Below are 24,329 nucleotides of genomic sequence, written 5' to 3'. Positions count from 1 at the left end.
CCTAACACAACGGGCAATTTAGCATGGCCAATTCACCTGACCCGCACATCTTTGGACTGTGGGAGGAAACCGGAGCACCCGGAGGAAACCCACGCAGACACGGGGAGAACGTGCAAACTCCACACAGTCAGTCGCCTGAGTCGGGAATTGAACGCTGGTCTCTGGCGCTGTGAGGCGGCAGTGCTAACCACTGTGCCACTGTGCTATTACGTTGCTAGGCCCAACCATCTTCAGCTGCTTCGTCAATGACCTACCCTCCATCATAAGGTTGTTCATTGATGATTACACAATGTTCAGCACCATTCATTGTTCCTCAGGTACTGTTGTAAAGAAAAGCTATATTTTATTTGAAATATAAACGGGGAAATTGGAGGTTTGTGTTGAGAAAGTGATGTTTTCTTTGTACAGCTTAATTGAAGCATGTAAGATCTTGACCAGGTGGATTTCCTCTTGTGGGAGAATCTAGAATGTAAGTCAAAGTTTAAAAATAAGGGGGAGCCATTTAAAACAGAGATGAGGAAACCTTTTCTTTCTCTCAAAGTGTTACGCATCTTTAGAATTCCTTTCCTCAAAAGGCAATGGATGCAAAATCTTTAGATAGTTTTAAGGGAGAGATAGATTTTGATTGCCAAAGGGGTGAAAGATTATTGAAGATATGCAGGAATGTGGAGTTGAGGTGGAAATCACACCAGTCAGGATTTTATTGAATGACAGAGTAGGCTCAAACAGCTTGAGTGGCCTACTCAGCTCCTTGTTCATATATTGATTACACTATGTCAGGTAACGTTTGGAGAACTGGGTCAGATGTTTTGGCACCAGGTGTATTTATGTTGAAAAGCGCTCAGCAACAGCTTATGAATAGTTTATCACGGACCCTCGGGGGTCTGCAGTCAGATTTACAAACACCTGCAGGCCAAGCCAGATCCCTCTCTCTGTCTTTTCCCCTTTGTGAATGGAAATCAAAATAGCACTAAGAGACTTTGAAAAGATGAACCTCTAACTCAGGCAGAAGACTTAGATTCAAATGATCGGCCACTGAATTAAATAATGTTACAATCAACAACAACTTTATGTAATTGATAAAAAGGGGAAGAAAATTCAGAAGGTCACCTCATTCAACTGACCCTTGGTCCACAGAATATGTTCCTTTTTTTTCCTTTTAACCTATAATATTTCCACAAAACTGTCAAACTGACTCTTCCTGAATATGAATGTGTTTGCATTTAAAGAGGGCATAGGCTAAGTTCTCAATTACTATTTAATAATCCATTTTGCCAATTTTTAAAAGATAGATTTATTATAAGAATACATTTTAACTTCTTATTTACCATTGTGAGTTTCTTTTACCTCAAAAATTGGTTACAGTCAGGCAAATTAATCATCATGTGATTAAATTGATCATTTTCACATTTCTGATGACATATGGAATAGTGGGGCTTGATTTCCAGTGCGCTATGTCAAAATGCAGCAAGACCTGGACAGTATTCAGGCTTGGGCTGATAACTGACAGGTAACATTCATGTTACATCAAAATCAGGCAATGAGTATCTCCGACAGAAAGAATCTAATCATCACCTCTTGATGTTCAAAGGCCTTACCATCTCACTATCAGCATCTTAACATTGACCAGAAACTGATGGATTGATTGATTGATTTGATTTATTGTCACGTGTACCTAAGTACAGTGAAAAGTTTTGTTTGCAAGCCGTACAGGTACATCATGCTAAGCAAGGACATACAGATCATAGGGTGAAAAAAAACTTGGACAGAGTAAGGCATACCGATTACACCACACAGAATGTGAGCTAGGCATGCTGAATAGATTTACAAGAAAATTATTAGTAATTTTTGAATTTGGAATTTAGATTTAAAAGTATCGAACAGTTATAAGAAAAGAGAAATGTTAGGGTTCGATCTGCTGTAGTGAGTTCACCAGGAGTTACCTACTGTTGGTGCCATGTTGTTGTCTGTTGTTCTTGAATGTGGAATTGGACCATGAAAATACTGTGGCTACAAGAGTAAGTCAGAAGCAAGGATTTCTGCTACACATAACTCCCCTCCTGAGTTCTTAAGATCTGACCATTCTCTACAAGTATTATAATCCCGTCTGATGTTATTCCTGGTCAAGTTAGATCCCAGACTGAAATCTGGCTTCTTAGATCATATTTTCTTTATTTGGCTTTAACCAGGGTGGTTTCGCATTGAAACATAACCGTGCAATGTCGTAGATTTGGATTTAATAGTAAAACAGAACATGAGGGCGTAATAGAAATGAAGATAGAACAGAATAAAACAAACTGTTTACATACAGTAAGTTGTGTCTAAATTTAGAACAGCAGTGTAGCTTAGTGGTTAGCAGTGCTGCCTCACAGCACCAGGAACCTGGATTTGATTCCAGCCTTGGGTGACTGTCTGTGTGGACTTTGTGCATTCTTCCTGTGTCTGCATGTAGTCTGCCCAGTTTTCTCCCACAATCCCAAGATGTGCAGGTTAGGTGAATTGAGCATGCTAAATTCCCCGAGGTGTCCAGGGATGTTCAGGCGAGGTGGATTAGCCATGGGAAATGTAGGGATAGGGTAGGAGGGTGGGTCTGGGTGGGGTGCTCTTCAGAGGATTGGTGTGGACTTGATAGGCAGAATGGCCTGCTTCCACACCGTAGGAATTCAAAGTTTAAAGATTTTGAAACACATAGTACAATGCAATCCCATTAATCCTAATACCATCCCTTTACAGTACTTGGAATTTAGAGGAATGAGAGGTGACCTCATTGAAACATATAGGGCTTCATAAGGGGCTTAACAGGGGATATGCTCAGAGGATGCTTCCCCCCCAGGGGAAAGTCTAGGACCAGAGGGCATTGTCTCAGAATTAAGAGGCACCAATTTAATCTTGAGTTGAGGAGGAATTTTGTCTCTCAGAGGGTTGTGAGTCTTTGGAACTCCTCACCACTGAGAGCTGTGGGGGTTGAGTCCTTGTGTGCATTTAAGGCTGAGACAGATAAGATTCTTGATCAGAAGGGGAATCAAAGGTAATGGGGAAAGGACAGGAAAGGGGACATGAGGATCCTATTAAATGGCAGAAAGGGCTCGATGGGATGGACAGTCTACTCCCCTTCCTCGAGGAAATTGCCTCCTCTCTCTCACACATAAAGATTTGACTTAGTTCCGGCTTCCATTGCCCTCTTTTAAGAGGTGTCAAGGTTTTGAGCAATCATTTCTGGTCCGGGACTATTTAATAAAAGTTCTGAACTGTCACTCTTCTTGACTTAAGACTTCACTTAAGACTTCTGCAAACCTGCCAAATTGAAAACCAAGAGCTCTCCAAGCCAAATAAATTCATTTCACAACCTCCTTACTGAAGCCTAAAGCACTAGACTGTTTACTTTATGCTTATGAACACACTCCCAATATATCCAAATACCTTTTAACCTCCAAGTACTACCTCTGTCATAGCATTTTTAAAAAAGAATTCCCAAGACTGCAGAAATACCAACAAGTTAATCATTAATCTTTCCTCACAAACACTATCCCACATGCCACTAATTCAAAATCCAAAAATCAAAATCAAATTATACTTATAAATATATAAATATCCATCACAGAAGACACAAGTTGGAAGTGTGATGGATTACTCCCCAGTTGCTTGGATGACTGTAGCTCCAATAATACTCTAGAAGCTTGACACCATCCCTAACAAAGCAGCCCACCTGATACGTGAATCTCTAACACCAATGCACGGTGGCAACAGTTTGGCACAGCACACTGCCGCAACTTGCCAAGACATCCTAGACAGCACCTTGCAATCCCACAATATCTATCACCTAGAAGGACAAGGACAGCAAAACATCATTGTCTACAATTTCCCATCCGAAACATACACCATCCCGACTTGGAAATATATTGTTGTTCCTTTACTATTGCTGAGTCAGCATCCTAATACCACAGAGACTACACTGACCAAGAAGACAGCTCAACATCTCCTTCTCAAGGGCAATTTGGAGATGGACAATAGATGCTGGTTCAGCCAGTGACACCAACCTCTTGTCCGAAATGCAATATTCTGAATGAATGAATAAATAGAGTAATGAATAAATAAGGAAATGCTTATTGTTAGGGACAGAGTGCAGGTCCAGCATTGCCCACCTTTTCGGTGGCACTGATGAGCTATAGACCTGCTGACCATCTGATTGGCTGATTACCATTAAAACGTTATTGGACAACCTAGCAAAGAGGAGGCAGAATACTTCGCCCCATGTTTTTAGTCAGGAGGACAAGGCTACTGTATCTGTGTGGAATTCTGCAGGATGTGCAGAATGCAAAGGCCCCAAGGTTATTAACTGCTGTCTCAGTTTAACACCTCATCCAGAAGGCAGAATCTACATGTGGTGCTTCAGCAGTTCCAACTGCACACATACATTGTCCAGCCCCTGTTACAGTTACAGCTAAACAACAAAAGGACCTAAAACTGGATGAAATTACTTTGTTGCATTTATTCAACTATCAGGGAGCAAGGTTCCAGCAAAGTGTTCACACAGAGTGACCAGCAGCCAGAATAGGTTACTGCAAACAGCAGATAGCTGCCCAGGCTGAAAGGACACTGGATGGTGTGGGAGCAAATTAAGCTGGTTCAGCAACTGCTCGGCCCAGGACCGTAATAAACTACAGAAGGTGGTGTGTACAGCCCCGACTGGTACAGAAGCCAACCACCCATCCAGCGACTCCATTTAGACTTCTCGTTGCTGTGGAAAGGTAACCATACAGTTCTATGGTAATTAGTGAATTCCATTCAGCTTTTTCTAGGATAATGGTTAAGTGTGTGTGTCGCTCTGCCTGAACCAACAATAGATAAGGCAGCAGCTTCATAATCCTCTGGATTGTAACCACCAACACACAGGATAGGTGTGGCTCAACTCTGCTAAAGCATTTACCTGGGCTCTATCCAACTGTCTCCCCTCAGGTAGGACAGCTTGGGTTCAAGTTCCACTTCAGAAACCTGGATACAGACTCAAAATTGGCAGTCCAGTGCACTACCGGTGGGGGGGGGGGGTTTGCACTGTCAGAGGTGCTGTCTTCAGCCGCAATGTTAAACTGAAGTCTCATCTGCTCTTGAAGTGGGCTGTGAAACATCCCATGACCCTATTTTTAAGAAGAGCAGGGAGGGTATCCCCACTAATCTGGTCAATGTTTATTCCTTAATCAACAATACAGAAATGGATTATCTGGCTGTTATCACAGTGCTGACTGTGGGAGCCTGCTGTGTTCCCCAAATTGCAGTAGTGACTATGTAAGTCATTTGTTTTCTTTTTTTTTCTCTCTCTTTCATATTTATCCAGGCTGACTCTCAGTGCAGCTCCAGGAGATTACTGCGTTTGCAGAACATTGTCTTTTGAATGGGATGTTACAATGAGCAGGTATACCCTCTCAGTGTTTGAGTTGATAATGTATTCTGCAATCAATGTATAGGTTGTAGGACCTTACCTCAGACTTAGGGTTTTTACCCCCAAAAATATACTTCTATTCATAAAATTTATAAAAAAAACATTAGAAAACATTCCACTTGGAAATGTGGAATTTTTACAATAAAATTCACTTGCCTCCATATTGTGTGTTCTGCTAGTGCCTTAAACAACTATAATAGTCTTAATATTAACAACATATATTCCTTGTGAGGTAATGACAGTAAATCACTTTGGGACAACTAAAGGTGCAACATAAATGCAAGTTCTTTTCCCCTGTCCTTACAAAAGTACCTGTAACCACTGCCATGATGCATTCATCTATCTGAAGAACAAGAAAGGCAGTATAATAAGACCATTAAAACAGAGGAGCAGATGTTCAGCCATCCAGCCCATCAAGTCCGCTCCACCATTCAATCATGGCTTGTCCATTTCTCATCCTCATTCTCCCACCTTCCCCCCATAACCCTTGATCCCCTGGAAACTCAAGAACCTATCTATCTCAGTCTTAAATATACTCAATGACCTGGCCTGCACAGCCTTCTGTGGCAGTGAATTCCACAGATTGCTCACTCTGTGCCTGAAGAGGTTTCTCCTTATCTCTGTTCTAAAGGGTCTTCCCTTAACTTTAAGGTTGTGCCCTTGGGTCCTAGTCTCTCTGACCAATGGAAACATCTTCCCAACATCCACTCTATACAGGCCATTCAGTATTCTGTAAGTTTCATAGTCATTTGGTAACCAACCGTTAGTGTAATGCAAATAATTACTTGACAGGCAAATTAAGTCCAAGGGAATTCTGTTCTAGCTTTCTCTGCTTAAGATCAGTGAACTACAGGGAGGAGTGCGAGTTACCAGAACTTTACCCAGTTTTAGGAAGTTCCACTTTCTGGACTAAATCCTTGGGAACACAGGTATCCCAACTGAAGCTAATAATGGGTGTGACTCTGGCAGTGGGAAAGGTCAGGCTCAGGGAATGGGAGGTAAAAACAATGACTGCAGATGCTGGAAACCAGATTCTGGATCAGTGGTGGTGGAAGAGCACAGCAGTTCAGGCAGCATCCAACGAGCAGTGAAATCGACGTTTCGGGCAAAAGCCCTTCATCAGGAATGTGAGGCCCATTGTTAATGAAATGTGATGTGGTTGCTAGGTAAGGGGGTCAGTTAACTTGCATGATTGGTTTGTGATGCCAACCATGTGGGTTCAATTCCTGCACTAGCAGAGGTTGCAATGAAGGAGTCTCCTCACCCAAGGCATGGTGACCCTCAGGTTAAACCACCACCAGTTGTTTCTCTCCAACAAGACAGGAGGACTGTGGTGTCTTTCCTTCTGGTAAGCAAGTGTAGACTTTTAAGAGTGATCACGAAGGAATGGCAGGTCTGCATGGCACGTGAGTTGACAGGGAGATTGCACGTGTTGGTGCATACCTTTGCCGCTTGCTTTTCTCAGTGGGAGAAGCGAAGGGCCTGAGAATTGCTGTCAAAGGAACTCGAGGAGTGGGTCCCAGGATATACGCTGGTGTGAATTGCCGTGGGTTAGCAAGACCAATTTTTGTTGTCAGTCAGAAGGTGATATGGGCCAAGGTCTTCAACAAACCGCTGACCTCTGTGTAGATTATGCCTTTCCATCTTTTGACAAAACTCAGTGACCGTTTCAGAGTGGGCCATATTGGGTCTGGAGTCACAATGGTCCGAGACAAGACAAGGATGGCTGATTTTCCTCTGCAAATGGCATTACTGAACCAGATCGGTTCGAAAGGCAACTGCCAAGACTGATACAAATATTCTAGAACAAAGACAAAGGACAAAGAAAACTTACAGCCCAGAATAGGCTCTTCGGCCCTCCAAGCCTGAGTCAATCCACATGTACTGTCTAAACCTTTCGGTCAATTCCTAAGCATCTATATCCCTCTGCTCCCACCTACTCATGCATCTGTCCAGACACATCTTAAATGAATCTACCTTGTCTGCCTCTACCATCTCTTCTGGCAACACATTCCAGACACCTACCACCCTCTGTGTAAAGTACTTGCCGCGTGTATCCCCCTTAACCTTTCCACCTCTCGCCTTGAAAGTGTGACCTCTTGTTATTGAATCCTTCACCCTGGGAAAAAGCTTGTCTCTATCCATCCTGTCTATACCCTTCATGATTTTATAAACCTCAATCAGGTCCCCCCTCAATCTCCTGTCTTCTAATGAAACAAACCTAATCTACTCAACCTCTCTTCATAGCTAGCACCTTCCATACCAGGTAATATCCTCATAAACCTTCTCTGTACTTTCTCCAAAGCGGCCACATCCTTTTGGTAATGTGGTGCCCAGAACTGTACACAGTATTCTAAATGCGGCCAAACCAACGTCCTGTACAATTTTAGCATGACTTGCCAGCTCTTATACTCAATACCCTGTCCAATGAAGGCATGCATGCTATATGCCTCCTTGACCACGCTATCCAGCAGTGCAGCAACCTTCAGGGTACAATGGACCTGCACTCCCAGATCTCTCTGTGCATCAACTTGTCCCAAGGCTCTTCTGTTTACTGTATAATTTGCTCTAGAATTAGCCTTCTGTTTTAAATTTATTTAATTAACTGAATTGAAATTCCTCAGCGGCCACAGTGAGATCAGAACTTACATCAACCAAATTATCGGTCCAGTAACATAACCGCATTGCTGCCATTCTCTCTCTGCTTGATACTAAGGACTGTTAAGCTCTGGTCCAGTTTACCCCTCCAGGTCAGTGAAGAGAAGCCCATTACCCCTTGAATTGAGGAACGGTGCTGTGCATAGCCTCACAGTGAATGGTAAATGGGATTGAGGCAGGGTGAAGTGAGGGGAAGCCAGGAATACCTCACATGCACCTCACAACTGGGAAAGGGTACCGGGCATGAATCTCTGAATTATGTTGCAGTTTATTTGCAATTCGCCTCCATATTTACCATCCAGCGACTTCCAACATGATCTCTAGACTGGAACTGATTAGAGTTGTCACAACTTCCCAATTTGAGGCATATTGAAAGGAATGGACAGTACTGTATAATCATCATTGCCAAATAGACCTCAGATCATTGAGACTGCCTTCCACAGCTCCATTGCCAGTCAACGTTAAAGTAAACACGGTAAGATTTGTGTTTTGCTGCAGCAGAAAGTTGGCAGCAGATGTCTGTAGAACAGGATCTGAAAGGACACAGGAAATACGTGGGGAGTGTGCTGAGTTTCTGTTGATGTGACTTAAAGAGGCACTGCCTTTTTGAGGAAGTTCCTGAGCATCTTTCTCCTTTCACTTGAGAACTGAGGAATGCTGTGCACCATTCTCATACTCCAGCAATACAGTCAAAGGGAAGAAGCTATCTTAACTCATCTGCATCTCACAAATCTCCAAGATAGAAAGCAGCTATTTAATTTGTTAATGAGTACATATAGCTATCATTATACATGAGGCATCTGGGTTTGGAGACAGTGCTGTATATTGTTCATGTCTATCCTGCAAATACTTGGAGGGAGGATTTATTCCTGATGATTATTTTTTGAAACTCATTTGTAGTTTTTAAAATTTTCTTTACCTTTTATTCATTTTAGTCAAAAGTAATATTCTGGTTCAACATTTTCTCTCATAATCCATTAAATCTCTTAGTCTCACCTCTTTGAAGGATCCTCCTTCAGGAGGCACAAGCTTTTCTTTATAATGTGGACCCATTCCCACTGTATCAGTCTTGTGATTCCTCTCTGCAGTGTCTCCATTACTTAGATGCCTCTCATTCTTGGTGATTAGAACTGGACCCTATATCTGAGGTCTAACTAGTACACCATATAAGTGACACAGTGGTTCAGTTGTTCATCCTGCTGCCTCACAGCACCAGCAACCCAGGTTTGATTCCAGTCTCCAGTGACTGTCCACGTGGAGTTTGCACATTCTCCCTGTGTCTGTGTGGGTTTCCTCCAGGTGCTCCAGTTTCCCCCCAGGTCAAAGATGTGCAGGTTAGATGGATTGGCCATGCTAACTGTCAGGTGTATTAGTCAGAGCGAAATGGGTCTGAGTGGGTTACTCTTCAGAGGGACTGGTTGGGCTGAAGGGCCTGTTTCCACACTGTAGGGAATCTAATCATAATTTAATCATCACTCCCTCTAGCATGTATTTTACAGTTTGCCTCTATTACTCAGGATTCTGCTGGATTTATTTACTGCATTGCGTTGGCTTGACATGTTTATCCTGAAATCTAATCAACTCCTTATTCTTTTCTGGGATAAACCAGATCTTCTATACAACTGTCCACAAAAATGTTGCTCAGTTTGCTTGGTAATTTCTGAGCCACCTCATCTTCCTGTTTTCATCAAATTTGCAAAGGATACAAAACTACTTTGATGAGGTTTCTGAGTTTGCAGCTGGGGCAATGTGTTCTATATTATCCCTCCAGCAACTCCCTTCCATTTTCAGTATGAGTACTGACCGTTTCCTTAGTTTATTATCCTTCTCTGAATTCCACACAAGTTCAAAGTTCATCAAGAGCCATTTGTGTCATATTTTGTTTAAAACATTTGTTTGAAGTCACAGTGTAAAATTTCTCATCACTTGCCAAGGTTCTTGGGTTCATCAGATCACGGGGTTTGATCGGATAGAATGTTCTCCCCCCTTCAGTTTCCCCACACCAGGGGCAAGATTTTGACTTTGAAATGGGGGCAACAATGGAGATCTCTCCTGGAGTGCCAGCTACGCCATCTTGGCACTGAGCCATTACAGGAAGGGTGAGAGTGGGAGGTGGAATTTCCATCTTGCCAACAGACCCATGCCCAGTAGGACATGGAATCCAGGGAGACCTAGGCATTTGGATATAAAATTGGCTTAAAGTAGGAGACAGAAAGATGTAGTGGAGGGTTGTTCAGACTAGAGGTCTGTGACCAGCAGTGTGCTGTAAGGATCATTGCTGGGTCCGCTGCATTTTGTCATTTTGTCACAGTGGTTAGCACTGCTGCCTCACAGCGCCAGAGACCCGGGTTCAATTCCCGCCTCAGGCGACTGTGTGGAGTTTGCACATTCTCCCCGTATCTGCGTGAGTTTCCTCCGGGTGCTCCGGTTTACTCCCACAGTCCAAAGATGTGCAGGTTAAGTGAATTGGCCATGCTAAATTGCCCGTAGTGTTAGGTGAAGGGGTGAATGTAGGGGAATGGGTCTGGGTGGGTTGCACTTCGGCGGGTCAGTGTGGACTTGTTGGGCCGAAGGGCCTGTTTCCACACTGTATGTAATCTAATAAATGATTTGTTTGTGAATATAGGAGGAGTGTTTAGTAAGTTTGCAGATGATGCCAAAATTGGAGATGCAGTGAACAGTGAAGAAGGTTACCTCAGAGTACAATGGGATTCTGATTAGATGGGGCCGAGGATTGGCTCATGGAGTTTAGTTTAGATAAATGTGAGGTGCTGCATTTTGGAAAGGCAAATCAGGGCAGGACTTAATGGTAAGGTCCTGGCCAGTGTTGCCAAACAAAGAGACCTTGGAGTGCAGTTCACAACTCCTTGAAAGTGGAGTCACAGTAGACAGGGTAGTGAATACTTTGGTACACTTGTCTTCATTGGTCAGTGCATCGAGTATAGGAGTTGGGAGGTCATGTTGCAGCCATACAGGACATTGGTTAGGCTACTTTTGGAATACTGTTTTCAATTCTGGTCTCCTTGCAATAGGAAGAATGTTGTGAAACCTGAAAGGATGTAGCCAAGGACGGAAGTTTTGAGCTATGGGGAGAGGTTGAATAGACTGGATCTGTTTTCCCTGGAGCATCGGAGGCTAAGGGGTGACCCTATAGAGGTCTATAAAATCCTGAAGGGCATGGATAGGATAAATAGACAAAATCTTTTCCCTGGGATGGGGGAGTCCAGAACAGGAGGGCATAGGTTTAGGGTGAGAGGGGAAAGTTTCAAAGCTCCAGTCCGAAAGGGGCATCGTTTTCACGCAGAGGGTGGGATACATTTTGAATGAGCTGCCAGAGGAGGTTCTGGAGGCTTGTACAATTGCAACATTTCAAAGGCACCTGGCTGGCTATATGGATAGGCAGAGTTTAGAGGGACATGGGCCAAATGGGACTAGATTAATTCAGGACATCTGATCGGCATGGATGGGTCGGACTGAAGGGTGTGTTTCCCTGTTGAAGATCTCTCTGACTCTATGACCATGGCAGAGAAGCAACTACCAGCCTTGTATCACTGGTTTCCCAGCTTCAGGGCCAGCTTTGAGGAATCCAACCTAGCTGTCCTCTACAATGTTGACCCATCTGCTGTGGTATTTTTAATATTGGCCATTGCAAAAGATCTCAGAGGGTGCCTCAAGAAAGAGATGCTCTGTCTGTTCCCCACCCCGCCCCCCCATCTCTCTCTCTCTCTCTCTCTCTCTCTCTGTTCCCCCTTACCTGCGGCTTCTTACTCTGAGCTAGACAGACTTCCAATGAGCTCCCAGCTTCAGGAACCCACATGTTCATCATCTTTAATTAGACAGCGAGTAGTTGTCTCCAGTTAGTTACTGAATGGACTCACAAACTCTTCACATTCGCCTGTACCCATGTTTCTGTTTTTTTGCCACTGTTTACCTATTATTTCCTTATCTCTGTGATCTGCCTGTATTGTTCACAAGGCAAAGGTTTTCACTGTGCCTCGGTACACGTGACAATCAATTCAATTCAAAATTTGCCAAGCTGGGTCAGGATTGTTATATCTTTTATTCTTTTTATTCGTCATCTATTCAAAATGGGGGTAGACTGCGGCGACAGTTGAAGCGTCACGGTAGTTTGCTGCATTATTCACTGGAAAATGCAAGTAACAATAAAGAAATCAATAATTCATGCTTTGCTTCAAAATTAAAAATACTTTAGGTTATTATTAAACTAATGATGCTCAACCTTGGCATCAATGTGTTTTACAAATATAGCTCTTCCTGAAGGCTATATCTGTGTAACTTTTATCTAGATTGGTTGTTGTCTGCAGCTGGTTGATAAACATTGAGATCATTTTCAAGTAGTTCCTTTGGATTGACCTTGGGTGGACGCTTGCCCATCTACGACAGAGGAGAAGCCTGAGTATGAGGCCGGCATCATGCAGGTGACTGACAATGAAAGCAAAATACTGTGGATGCTGCGAGTCTGAAATAAAACCAGGGAGTGCTGGAGAAACTCAGCAGCTCCCATGGAGAGAGAAACAGGGTTCAGGTTTTGAATCAGATGTGACTTCTTCAGTCCTCCCATCCCCTTCACTCTAACCTTCTTACCTATTTCACTCTAACCTTTCCCCTCGGCCTTAAATTCTCATTGTGCCTCCTTAGGCCAGTTCCATCTCTCCCTTGTGCCACCTTTTCCTAAGGCTTGATGTTCTTCACAATGACAACTCCATTTTGTACAAAAACATTTTCTTTTCCTTCCTTCCCATGTGCTTCCTTTTCCTAGTCACCTTATTGCATTAACTAGCCAGGAGAGACAAACTATTATTATTCCCACTCCGTTACGTTTGTAGCACAGGTGAAAACAATCTGACATCTCACTCAGCCTGAAGAGTATCTGGGGCTGGGCTGTTAATGGGGGCATTGACACTCACGATCAGTGAAACAATCAAATCAATAGAGCTCTTCCCCATGCTTTAGGTGGCATGGTGGCTCAGTGCCGCCTCACAGTGCCAGGGACCCAGGTTCGATTCCAACCTTGAGTGACTGTCTGTGTGGAGTTTGCACATTCCCCCTGTGTCTGCATAGGTTTGCTCCAGGTACTCCAGTTTCCAAAGATGTGGAGGTTAGGTGAATTGGCCATGCTAAATTGTCAACACTGTTCAGGGATGTATGGGTTAGGTGCATTAGTCAGGGGTAAATGTAGAGTAATAGGAGAATGGGTCTGAGTGGGTTCCTCTTTGGAGGGTCGGTGTGGACTTGCTGGGCCCAAGGGCCTGTTTCCACACTGTAGGGATTCTATGATTCTAAATCATCATCCCAGGTAATGGGGTCAGTCCCTGAACAAATCATATCTACAGCCTCTTGATTCCAATGAAATGAAAACATCGAATGTAACTTTGTAACCTCCTCCAGCCTCATAGTCTCTGGAATCCCTGCAGATCCCTGGCCTCCTATGCATCCAGAACTTTCATCATCCCACCATTAGGTGATATACCTTCAAGTGGCCTACCTTAAGCTCTATAATTCCCTCACTGAATTTCTCTAGTCTCTCTCCCTATCTATGTTCTCCTTTAAGGCAGTCTTTCAAACCAACATCTAAGACCAGGGGCAGGATGGTCTTGGCTGAGTAGTGGCTGGGAGAACTGCAGGCTTCAGAAGTCCCAGAAAGCGGCAGCATCCTCCCATCCTCTTCCGGTGTCTCCTGCCCACCTGATGGGAAAGTGTTGAGGTGGTTGCAAAAGGAATCTAGTGCCTGTTTAACAACCAACTCCTTCCCTCTGGGCAGGGCACGGTCTCCATGTGGGTTCTGCAAATTGCCAAGGACTCCAAAAGGGGAATGCAGAGTAGGAAGGTCCTCTTTCGTGAAACTGACAAGTTGGGTCTTTGATTGGTTTCCCTGAAGAGCCCTAGCCATGCCCACGTGAGTGCCTGCTTTTCAAGAGATATCGGAGCGTGAGCACGGTTTGGTGGGGTATTGGAAGGTATTTCACCTGAGATCGCACTCTCCCACCTCCAGCTGCACCTGTCTCTTCACAGTATAGGAGCAACCTACACAGCACTCCCTCGTACCCCTGCTGGGGGAGAGGGGGGGTGCGAAACCACCTTCAGCAACAACAGCAGCCAACCCCCCCCTCCCCAGCAGCTCCACACCCCTCCCCAGAGCAGGGAGAAGATTCCACCCCTCCCCCCTGGTGTAATCAGGGCCAGCATCAAGTTTAGTTTGATGACGTCCTTGTGAAGTCCTTCAGGATGTCGCTGGGTTCAAGGTTCAAGTTGATTCTTGTTGTTGATTGCACCTAAACGCCTCATTGAAAAGGCATCCTTTTGATTTCCGTGGTCTCTCAGCTTTATTCTTGTGGGCGGTGGAAATAGATGGTAGTAAAAGCCAAACACTAATACAGGGACGTGTTTGTTTTCAGGAATAGAACTGGAGAATGAGCTGCTCCTTCTAGTTTCCCTCCAGAAAGCTACCTGCCCGACATGGCTCCGACCTTCAGCAGTGCCTTTGTCACTGTACAGAAAATCTATTACCCAGCACTCTGTGCAGTCGGGATCCCAGGTAAGTCTCATTGTGTTGTGAAGCGAAATTGATCTACAGCAGCATGGCAAAGGAGGTAATGGGAATAAAACAGGAGCAAAAGACTAACAGGATGAGGGTGAGAAATAGGGGAGAGAGACTTAGCAAATCACCAAATATTTTCTAAACAATTTATACATTTTATAGACTCAAAGCGCAGGAAAGACTCCATCCTACATCACCACCTGCACTCGCCCACCACTTTATGCAACATCTGCTTATTGTTGGTCTAAATCCCCAAACATCCCTGGCCAATCAGTATGGCTCAGTTTCTGAACTGACCTTGAAGAGACCGCACTGTGGGTGCAGCAAAATGATACCAAGACCATTCAGCCCATCTGGGTGGCCTGGTCTAGGCTGGTTTCCCTGGAGTTGATAAGACTAAAGGATGGTTGAACTCACGTCCTCAAAATTATAAAGTGGAATCTCAGAACTAAACGGGACAGCTGTAACATCTGCGTTTGACTTATTCAGAGCAGAATCAGATTCCCATTTCCACACAAAGGGAGGAAACTGGAATTTTCTCCTCTGAAATGGCTGTAGTTGCTGCAAGGGTATTAGAAATTCAAAGGGAAGAGTACGGTGTAGAATAATATTTTCTGTCTGTAAACCTGAGACCATCTAAAATTCTCCCTTTGATTTAACTTGCAGTAAATCGCCATTCACCTATTAACCCTTCGCTCTCTGATCTACCTTGGCCCCAGTCAAACAGTCCCTTGATTCCCTCCCTTGTTTGCAAATCTCTCCTTGGCTACCCCTGTCATCTCCAGCTTCACAACACCCTGCGCTTCTTCACTTCTGCCAGCTGTGCATGGCCATGTCCAACTCCTTCACCGTTGATGGATGTGCTTTTGGGTGGGGTCCAAGCTCCAGTGTGTCCTTTCTACGCCTCTCTACCCCTTTTCCCTCCTTAAGACACCACTTCCTTTCAAGTTCGTAGCCATCTGATCCAACAACTCCTTTTGAATTTGCTGTCATTCTTGGTTTTACAATGTTCCTTTGAAACACCTTGCATTTTGTATTTGCAGCAACTTAGGAGGTAGTGAATAGCAGAGTAACTGTTATTGTTGCTAGTCACCACCCCTATGCCGTATTCCCCATGTATCCGTGGCGGACACATTCCAAGACCTACCATGGAACCCCAAAACCACAGATAGGAGTGAACCTATTCATTTAAATGGGAAATTTACCTTCCCAGCAGTCCCTGGTGTCTGGTTCCTGAAGGTTCCCTGTCATATGTTTGGGCCACGGGATAACTGAAACCGTGGATAACGATTCCGCAGATACGGCAATCGACCTGCAGTTTCCATCAGATCATATCAGCAGAACCTTCCGGCAAGATCTCCATCCCTTATATTCCCGAAATGCTGACATCCTCAGCGGGATAGGCAGCACCTTCAGAGAATCAGAAACAAAGTGACCCTTTACAGTTGATGCCATTTGATCAGAACAGGAAATGAAGGTGTAACAGGTTTTGCACAAATGCAGCCTGAGCCCAATGTTGGACTTTGTGGGGCTTGTGATATAGGTATTTGTCAGCAATTTCTATTTTTTGTTGAGTTTATTAAGAAGCAGCAGTTTAGAGATGAGATGTTCATTAATGACAGCATATGAGTAAGACAGTTGGGGATGAGGCTGTTGGGTGTGAAATGTTGTGAGGGCAGGACCTTGCTCTCCAGCAGAGGTGTGAGAGATCTCTCCCGCTGAGACTTGCCCCTCCTTCTCCTCTGGTCTGTCTGGAGAGCTCAACCTCCCAATGAGGACTGCCACCTACAAAACTGCCTGCCAAGAGCTGCCTGCAGCCCCATCATCACTTCTTAAATCACCCTGTTTCTGGGGGAGGGGAGCTGGTGGTTGGTGCTATGTCAATCACTTGTCTGAACTATTGTGGCCAATGACCATGAGGTACTGACTCGTGACATCAGGATGACCGATGTCCCTTGACCCATGAGAAAGTTCGTTATCTTTCCTTCTAAGACCAAAGCATCATAGTCTTACAGAACTGCTTATGATGAGAAGGTAGTGTGAGCCTGATAATTTGTTAATGTCAGTTCGATGGGACATCATGACATTAGTGACTCTAATGATCTTTCCTTTGTTTTCATACACTACAGTTTTATTTTTATTTGTAGAAGGTTTCTTACTTTGGAACACAATGCTACACAGGAAATACTAAATATGAAATACAGAAGGAGTTCAGTTTTAATGGGGATCCAAATTTCTAACGCATCATTCTGAACCTCAAATCCCAGTGCATTTCTAACTCGCCATGACTCTGAGCTGTCCCTCTGTTGCCTTTGCCTCAGGGCCATGACTGAGGCCCTTTATATTTAATATTGCTTCGAGGACGGAAGGTCTGAAAGTTTACACAAAACTGGGTTATTTCAAACTTTGCAGAAATACTTGGAGTGGTTACTTTAAGTGAGCTCATCAAACGTTTACCATGGATGTTGGCAAATTTGCTTTTCCGGTCTGTCACATGACTGATGATAACTGCCTGTTTCCCCACGACCCTCCTTGACCTGTTCTGAACAGCGACTGGCTTTGGGAGAGATTCTTGTTTTATTTGGTCTAAGTGGAGAAAGGTCTTCAAAGAACAAGCTACCCAGCTGCTCGCTGCCATTTCTGAATCAAAATAGATGAAAGCTTTTTGTTTTTAGAAAGCATGATTGAAGAAACATCGTAAGCTTGTGGTAGCTCAGTCAACTGGGACGTCAGGGATAACCGTTGTGATTAGAGATATAACCACACCTGCAGAAAACCAGAACTCCCTCTGAGAGTTTCAGCCTTTTCACTTAGGCCTGAATTAAGCATTGGCAGCCTTGTTTTGCAGTGAACGTTTATCACTTTTCCCAAACAGTGAGTGAGAGTGTGCGTGTGCGTGGGTGTGAATACATGTGAAAGAGTGAGTGACAGAGAGAAAGAGAGAGAGAGTATTAGAATTGCAATTATGTTTGTTGGCACCTGCACGCCATGACAGGGAAACAGGAGTATGGTGAAAAGTGCACACAGTCACCATTCCAAGCGCCATCTTAGGGACAAATGTACCAAGGTACAAAATAGAAATATAACGAAATAAGTTGAAAGTTCAACATTACAGTCTTTCAAATCGCCTGGGGACTGCCGTCTCTCCACACTGGGCATTCCCCACGGGGACACATTCTCCCCCCACACTCCCCATGTGGACACACTCTCCCCCATACTCCCCATGTGGACACACTCCCCCTCCCCGAACTCCCCATGGCAACACATTCTCCCCCCACACTCCCCACGTGGACACACTCTCCCCCCCCGAACTCCCCATGGCAACACATTCTCCCCCCACACTCCCCACGTGGACACACTCTCCCCCACACTCCACACCTGGACATACTCTCCCCACACACTCTCCACAGAGACACACTCTTCCCCCCACACTACTCACGGGGACACATCTCCCCCACACTCCCCTCGGGGGGGCACACTCTCCCCCCACATGCACACTCTCCCTCTCCACCATCCCCACATGGACACAATCTCCCCCCGCACTCCCCATGTGGACACACACCCCCCTCACACTCCCCACGTGGACACATTCTTCTCCCACACTCCCCATGTGGACACACTCTCCCCCTCACTCCCCACTGGGACACACTTTGCCCGACACTCCCCACGGGGATACACACTCCCTCAACACTTCCCACGTGGATACACTGTCCCCCCACACTCCCCACATGGACATACTCTCCCCTCACACTCCCCACGTGGACACATACTCCCCATGTGGACACCCTCTCCCTCCCCCCCACTTCCCTCATGGACACACTGTCCCCCCACGGTCCCCACATGGACATACATTCCCTGCACATTCCCCACATGGACACACTCTCCCCCCACCACTCCCCCTGTAAACACACTCTCCACCCACATACCTCACGTGGACACACTCATCCCCCAACACTCCCCACGTGGACACACTCTCCCCCAACACGCCCCACGTGGACACACACTCCCCCCACACTGCCCACATGGACACACTCTCACCCCACACTCCCCACGTGGACACACTCTCCACCACACTCCCCACGTGGACACAGTCACCCTGCACTCTCCCCACGTGGACACACACTCCCCCCACACTGCCCACGTGGACACACTCTCACCCCACACTCCCCACGTGGACACACTCTCCGCCCATACTCCCCACGTGGACACACACTTCCAATGTGGACACATTCTCCCCCCACACTCCCCACATGGACGCACTGTCCCCCATACTCCCCATGCGAACACCCTCTCCCCCCACACTCCCCATATGGACACACTGTCCCCCTACGCTCCCCACCTGGACGCACACTCCCCACGTGGACAAATTCCCCACTTGGAGACACTGTTGCCCCCACACTCCCCACGTGGACACACTGTCCCCCCACACTCCCCAAGGGGACACACTCTCCCCCACATTCCTCACGGGATCACACTCTCCCCCCACACTGCCCAAGGGGACACACACTCCCCCACACTGCCCACGTGGGCACACTCTCCCCCCACACTCCCCATGTGGACAGACACTCCCTCCACACTCCCCACGTGGGCACAATCTCCCTCCACACTCCCCACGTGGGCACAATCTCCCTCCACACTCCCTATGTGGACACACTCTCCCCCACACTTCCCACAGGGACACACTCTCCCCAACACACAACCCCCATGGACACACTAACCCCCCACACTCCCCACGGGGAGAAACGCTCCCGCACACTTCCCAAGCGGACACACTGACCCCTACACTCTCCACGGGGACACACCCTCCCCCACATTCCCCATAGGGCACATTCTCCCCCCACACTCCCAACGTAGACAGACTCTCCCCCATACTCACCACATTGACACACTCTCCACCCACACTCCCCACGGGGAGACACTCTCCCCCACACTCCCCACATGGACACACTCTCCCCCCACACTCCCCACGTGGACACACTCCCCCCCACAGTCCCCATCTGGACACACTCTCTCCCCACACTCCCCACGTGAATAAACTCTCCCCCACACTTCCCATGGGGACACACTCTCCCCCACACTCCCCACATGCACACTCTCTCCCCGCGCACTCCCCACGTGGGAACACTCCCCCCCACACTCCCCACCTGGACACACTCTTCTCCCACACTCCCCACTGGGACACACTTTAACCGACACTCCCCACGGGGATACACTCTCCCTCCACACTTCCCACGTGTACACATACTCCCCACGTGGACACACTCTCCCCCCACACTCCCCACGTGGATACACACTCCCAACGTGGACACACTCTCCCCCTCACTCCCCACGGGGACACACTGTCCCCCCCACACACACCTCTGTGGACACACTAAGCTCCCCCCCCAACTCCCCAAGGGGACACATGCTCCCCCACACTCCCCATGTGGACACACTCCCCACATGGAGACACTGTCACCCCACACTCCCCAAGTGGACACACTGACCCCCACACTCTCCACGGGGACACATCTCCCCCACACTCCCCACATGGACACACTCTCCCCCACATTCCCCACGGGGGGGGCACACTCTCCCCCCACACTCGCAACGTAGACAGACTCTCCCCCATACTCACCACTTGGACACACTCTCCCCAACTCTCCCCACGTGGACACACACTCCCCCACACTCCCCACATGGACACACTCTCCCCAACTCTCCCCACGTGGACACAGTCCCCATGTGGAGACATTGTCACCCCCCACTCCCCACCTGGACACACTCTCCCCCCACACTCCCCACGTGAACAAACTCTCCCCCACACTTCCCATGGGGACACACTCACCCCCCACACTCCCCACATGCACACTCTCTCCCCCCACCATCCCCACATGGACACACTCTCCCCCACACTCCCCATGTGGACACACACCCCCCTCACACTCCCCACGTGGACACATTCTTCTCCCACACTCCTCACTGAGACACACTTTATCCGACACTCCCCACGGGGATGCACTCTCCCTCAACACTTCCCACGTGGATACACTGCCCCCCACACGGACATACTCTCCCCTCACATTCCCCACGTGGACACATACTCCCCACGTGAACACACTCTCCCCTCACACTCCCCACATGGAAACACTCTCCCCACCCCACTCCCCATGTGGACACACACTCTCAACATGGACACACTCTCCCCCACACTCCTCACGTGAACACACTCTCCCCCACACTCCCCATGTGGACACATCCCCCCCCCCCCACACTCCCCACATGAACACACACTCCCCCCACACTCCCCATGTGGACACACACTTCCCCACACTCCCCACGTGGACACACTCTCCCCCACACTCCCTACGGGGACACACTCTCCCCCACTCCCTCCGCGTGGACACATTCTCCCCCCACACTCCCCATGTGGACACACTCTCCCCACGTGGACACTCTCTCCCCCCACACTCTTCACGTGGACACACTCTCCCCCACACTCCCCACATGGACACACTCTCCCACCACACTCCCCACGTGGACACACTCTCTCCCCACACTCCCCACATTGACACACTCTTCCCCCCACACTCCCCATGTGAACGCACTCTCCCCCACACTCCCCACGTGGGCACAATCTCCCCCCACACTCCCCATGGGGACACACTCTCCCACACAATGCTCACGTGGACACACTCTCCCCCCACACTCCCCACATGGACACACTCTCCCCCCACACTCCCCACATGGACACACACTCCCCCTGTAGACACACTCTCCACCCACATACCCCATGTTGACACACACTCCCCCCACACTCCCCACGTGGACACACTCTCCCCCCACACTCCCCACGTGGACACAGTCGCCCTCCACTCTCACCACGTGGACACACTCTCCGCACGTGGTGAGAGTGGGGAGGTGGGAGGCGAATAGGTGGCCAGCGTTGAGAATGGACAATTGAGAATGAGCCCTCCTCAGACCAAAGGTAAGGAAGCGCCGAGGGTGCAGTTGACGACTGAAGGCACGGTTTCCCATTGTCACAAAGAGAGGCAGCCCCCTTACAGATCACTGGACACTCTGGGGCAAATCCATGGGATTTATCTGAGCACACACCAGCTCGCTACAGAGAAAGGAACCTTGGCTCAGAGTACAACAGACTTAAGTTGTACCTCTTGACCGCAGTTGTGAGACCTAAAGTAAATACTGTCATCGCTTCTCCAGTAAACACGGAAAGGCTGAGCGAAGTCAAGGAGACAGCAGCTGCAGGAAACAGCTCCAGGAATTTTTCCTTAAGTGCCATGGCCCAGCAATTTCTATAAACAGCGTCCATCACCAGAAGTCGAATTGGAACCACTGTCAATATTCTGTAAACTGAAACTTTCCTTGGGGACTGGGAAAATCTGAAGGAAGTGCTCAGTAAATCTGCTCCTCTAGCAGCACAATCCAGAGTTAATAAAATGGCCCCATTGGTTTAAACCGAACTCAAAGCTGAGGGAATTCAGGAGTATATAGATTATTGATCGAGCTGCGGTCAGATCAAGATTAATTTCATGGCTAAAACATTTAATATTTCCAAGACTGGAGGTGTTATGAAATACCCTTATGAAGGACTTAAGTTTTGAAGGATTGTGGAAAATGAATTTATTCAAGTTTAGTGGAAATACCTAGATTATTTTCTTTAAAAGAGATCATTGAAAGTTCACTGTGGGTATTAACATTTCTTTACAGGCAAATCTTGCTGTAAAACACAAAATTGGTGATAATGTTGACCCTTGCTGGGGCTGTATTTTGACCAGTCAGAGGCTGGGAGAGATTCATGTTTAATTGGATTCAGTTGGAGACAAACCGTGCACAGAATTGCCTCCCAGCTGATCTCACCCTCTTACGTCTGAAAAGAAAGGTCTTTTGTTGAGTTCACAGTAATACCTATTTGTTCTTTTGCAATAGTGATCGAAACAACATCTCAAGCTTGCATTTCCTGAGCAAGCTACAAGAAGTCAGATTAGTGACTTGACCACAACAGCCAGAACATAAAAGCAACAGTCTCAGGAATATTTTACCCTTTGTTCTTTTGTCTCCAGGAATAACCCATTGAGAAGCAGTATAGAGAAAACATTCTGTTGCCCTATTGCTGAAGAGTGTGTGTTTATTTGGGGATATTTAAAAGGATCAGCATTTTTACGTGTATACTATCAAACATGTCTTTAAGTCAACTATTGCAACTTTATTCAACAAGTATTTTGTTTTGATAATACACCCATTGTTGCAATCATTACAAAAAAACCAGGTTGATAAACATTTGTATGTATTACCTGAAACAGACAAGGTATTCAGTTAGGTGCCGAGGTACCTGGAGAGAGTGTTTTTATTGAACGCTGTCAGGGTGCTCTCCCTCAGCCTCATCAGGACAGTGACCACTCACCCAGTGGGAACACTGTCCGGTTCAGAATTCTCATCCCACCTTCATCTCTTCCCCTTAGGCTGTCTCGACCTTTTCGTTGGCCATGATATTGGCCATCTTTAACGAATGAGACATTTTTGCACACTCTAACTGAGCATCCCTCCGCATCTATAACACACTGCCCTCCCAGGTCCACCCATAACACTGACAAGGGGGATGGCTTGCCTGGTTGCTGCCTTTACCTTACAGAGGCTGAGTCCCACTGGCTGATACTCCCTCCCAGCTCCTCTAGAACATTGAGCTGTGGTTTCCAGCACACTCACTGATCTTCCCTTCTCTGGATGTCTTCCCTCCCTAGCCTCCATCTTCCCAGACACCAGACTCTGAATAGCCCACTTCTTCCTCCTTCCTAAAACCTACCTACAGGGACCTCCTGTCTTGACTCCATGTCTTTCCTCCCCTAATCCAATCTCTTCCAACCACAGTCTCAGATCTCCCAACCCTCTCTGGCAAATTTAATTGTTTGCATTTTTCCAGCCCAATAAATGCTCTTTTCTTCTGTGAATCTGCTGAACCCTCACCACACCCAACACAAACCCAACACACACCCAACACACCCAACACACACCCAACACACCCACTCACCCAACACACCCACTCGCCCAACACACACCCAACACACCCAACACACACCCAACACACCCACTCACTCAACACACACCCACTCACCCAACACACACCCAACACACCCAACACACACCCAACACACCCACTCACTCAACACACACCCAACACACCCACTCGCCCAACACACCCACTCACCCAACACACACACTCACCCAACACACACCCAACACACCCAACACACACCCAACACACCCACTCACTCAACACACACCCAACACACCCACTCGCCCAACACACACACTCACCCAACACACACACTCACCCAACACACACCAACACACCCACTCACCCAACACACATCCAACACACCCACTCACTCAACACACACCCAACACACCCACTCGCCCAACACACACACTCACCCAACACACACCAACACACCCACTCACCCAACACACATCCAACACACCCACTCGCCCAACACACACACTCACCCAACACACACACTCACCCAACACACACCAACACACCCACTCACCCAACACACATCCAACACACCCACTCACCCAACACATACCCAACACACCCACTCACCCAACACACACACTCACCCAACACACACACTCACCCAACACACCCACTCACCCAACACACACACACACACA

General features: G+C 47.1%; 1 protein-coding gene across 3 annotated transcripts in view; it reads left to right on the top strand.

Annotated features, from left to right (window-relative positions):
- The window catches only part of LOC132836419 (probable G-protein coupled receptor 139), a 79,659-nt gene that overhangs the window by 36,150 nt on the left and 19,180 nt on the right, over positions 1-24,329 (top strand). Inside the window, exons 2-3 of one of the 3 annotated variants that reach the window (XM_060855877.1) lie at positions 5,333-5,410; positions 14,512-14,651. The exons of 1 other annotated variant lie outside the window; for it this stretch is intronic. In XM_060855877.1, the coding sequence (XP_060711860.1) occupies positions 14,573-14,651 (79 nt within the window). In that variant the 5' untranslated portion in view covers positions 5,333-5,410; positions 14,512-14,572. The remainder of the gene's footprint in view (positions 1-5,332; positions 5,411-14,511; positions 14,652-24,329) is intronic. One more of the 3 variants, XM_060855876.1, reaches the window with a different exon arrangement.

Source organism: Hemiscyllium ocellatum, chromosome 3 (genome assembly GCF_020745735.1).
Source record: "Hemiscyllium ocellatum isolate sHemOce1 chromosome 3, sHemOce1.pat.X.cur, whole genome shotgun sequence".
Lineage (NCBI taxonomy): Eukaryota > Metazoa > Chordata > Chondrichthyes > Orectolobiformes > Hemiscylliidae > Hemiscyllium > Hemiscyllium ocellatum.
The sequence above is the reverse complement of the archived record's forward strand: the minus strand, read 5'-3'. Positions and strand labels throughout refer to the sequence as shown.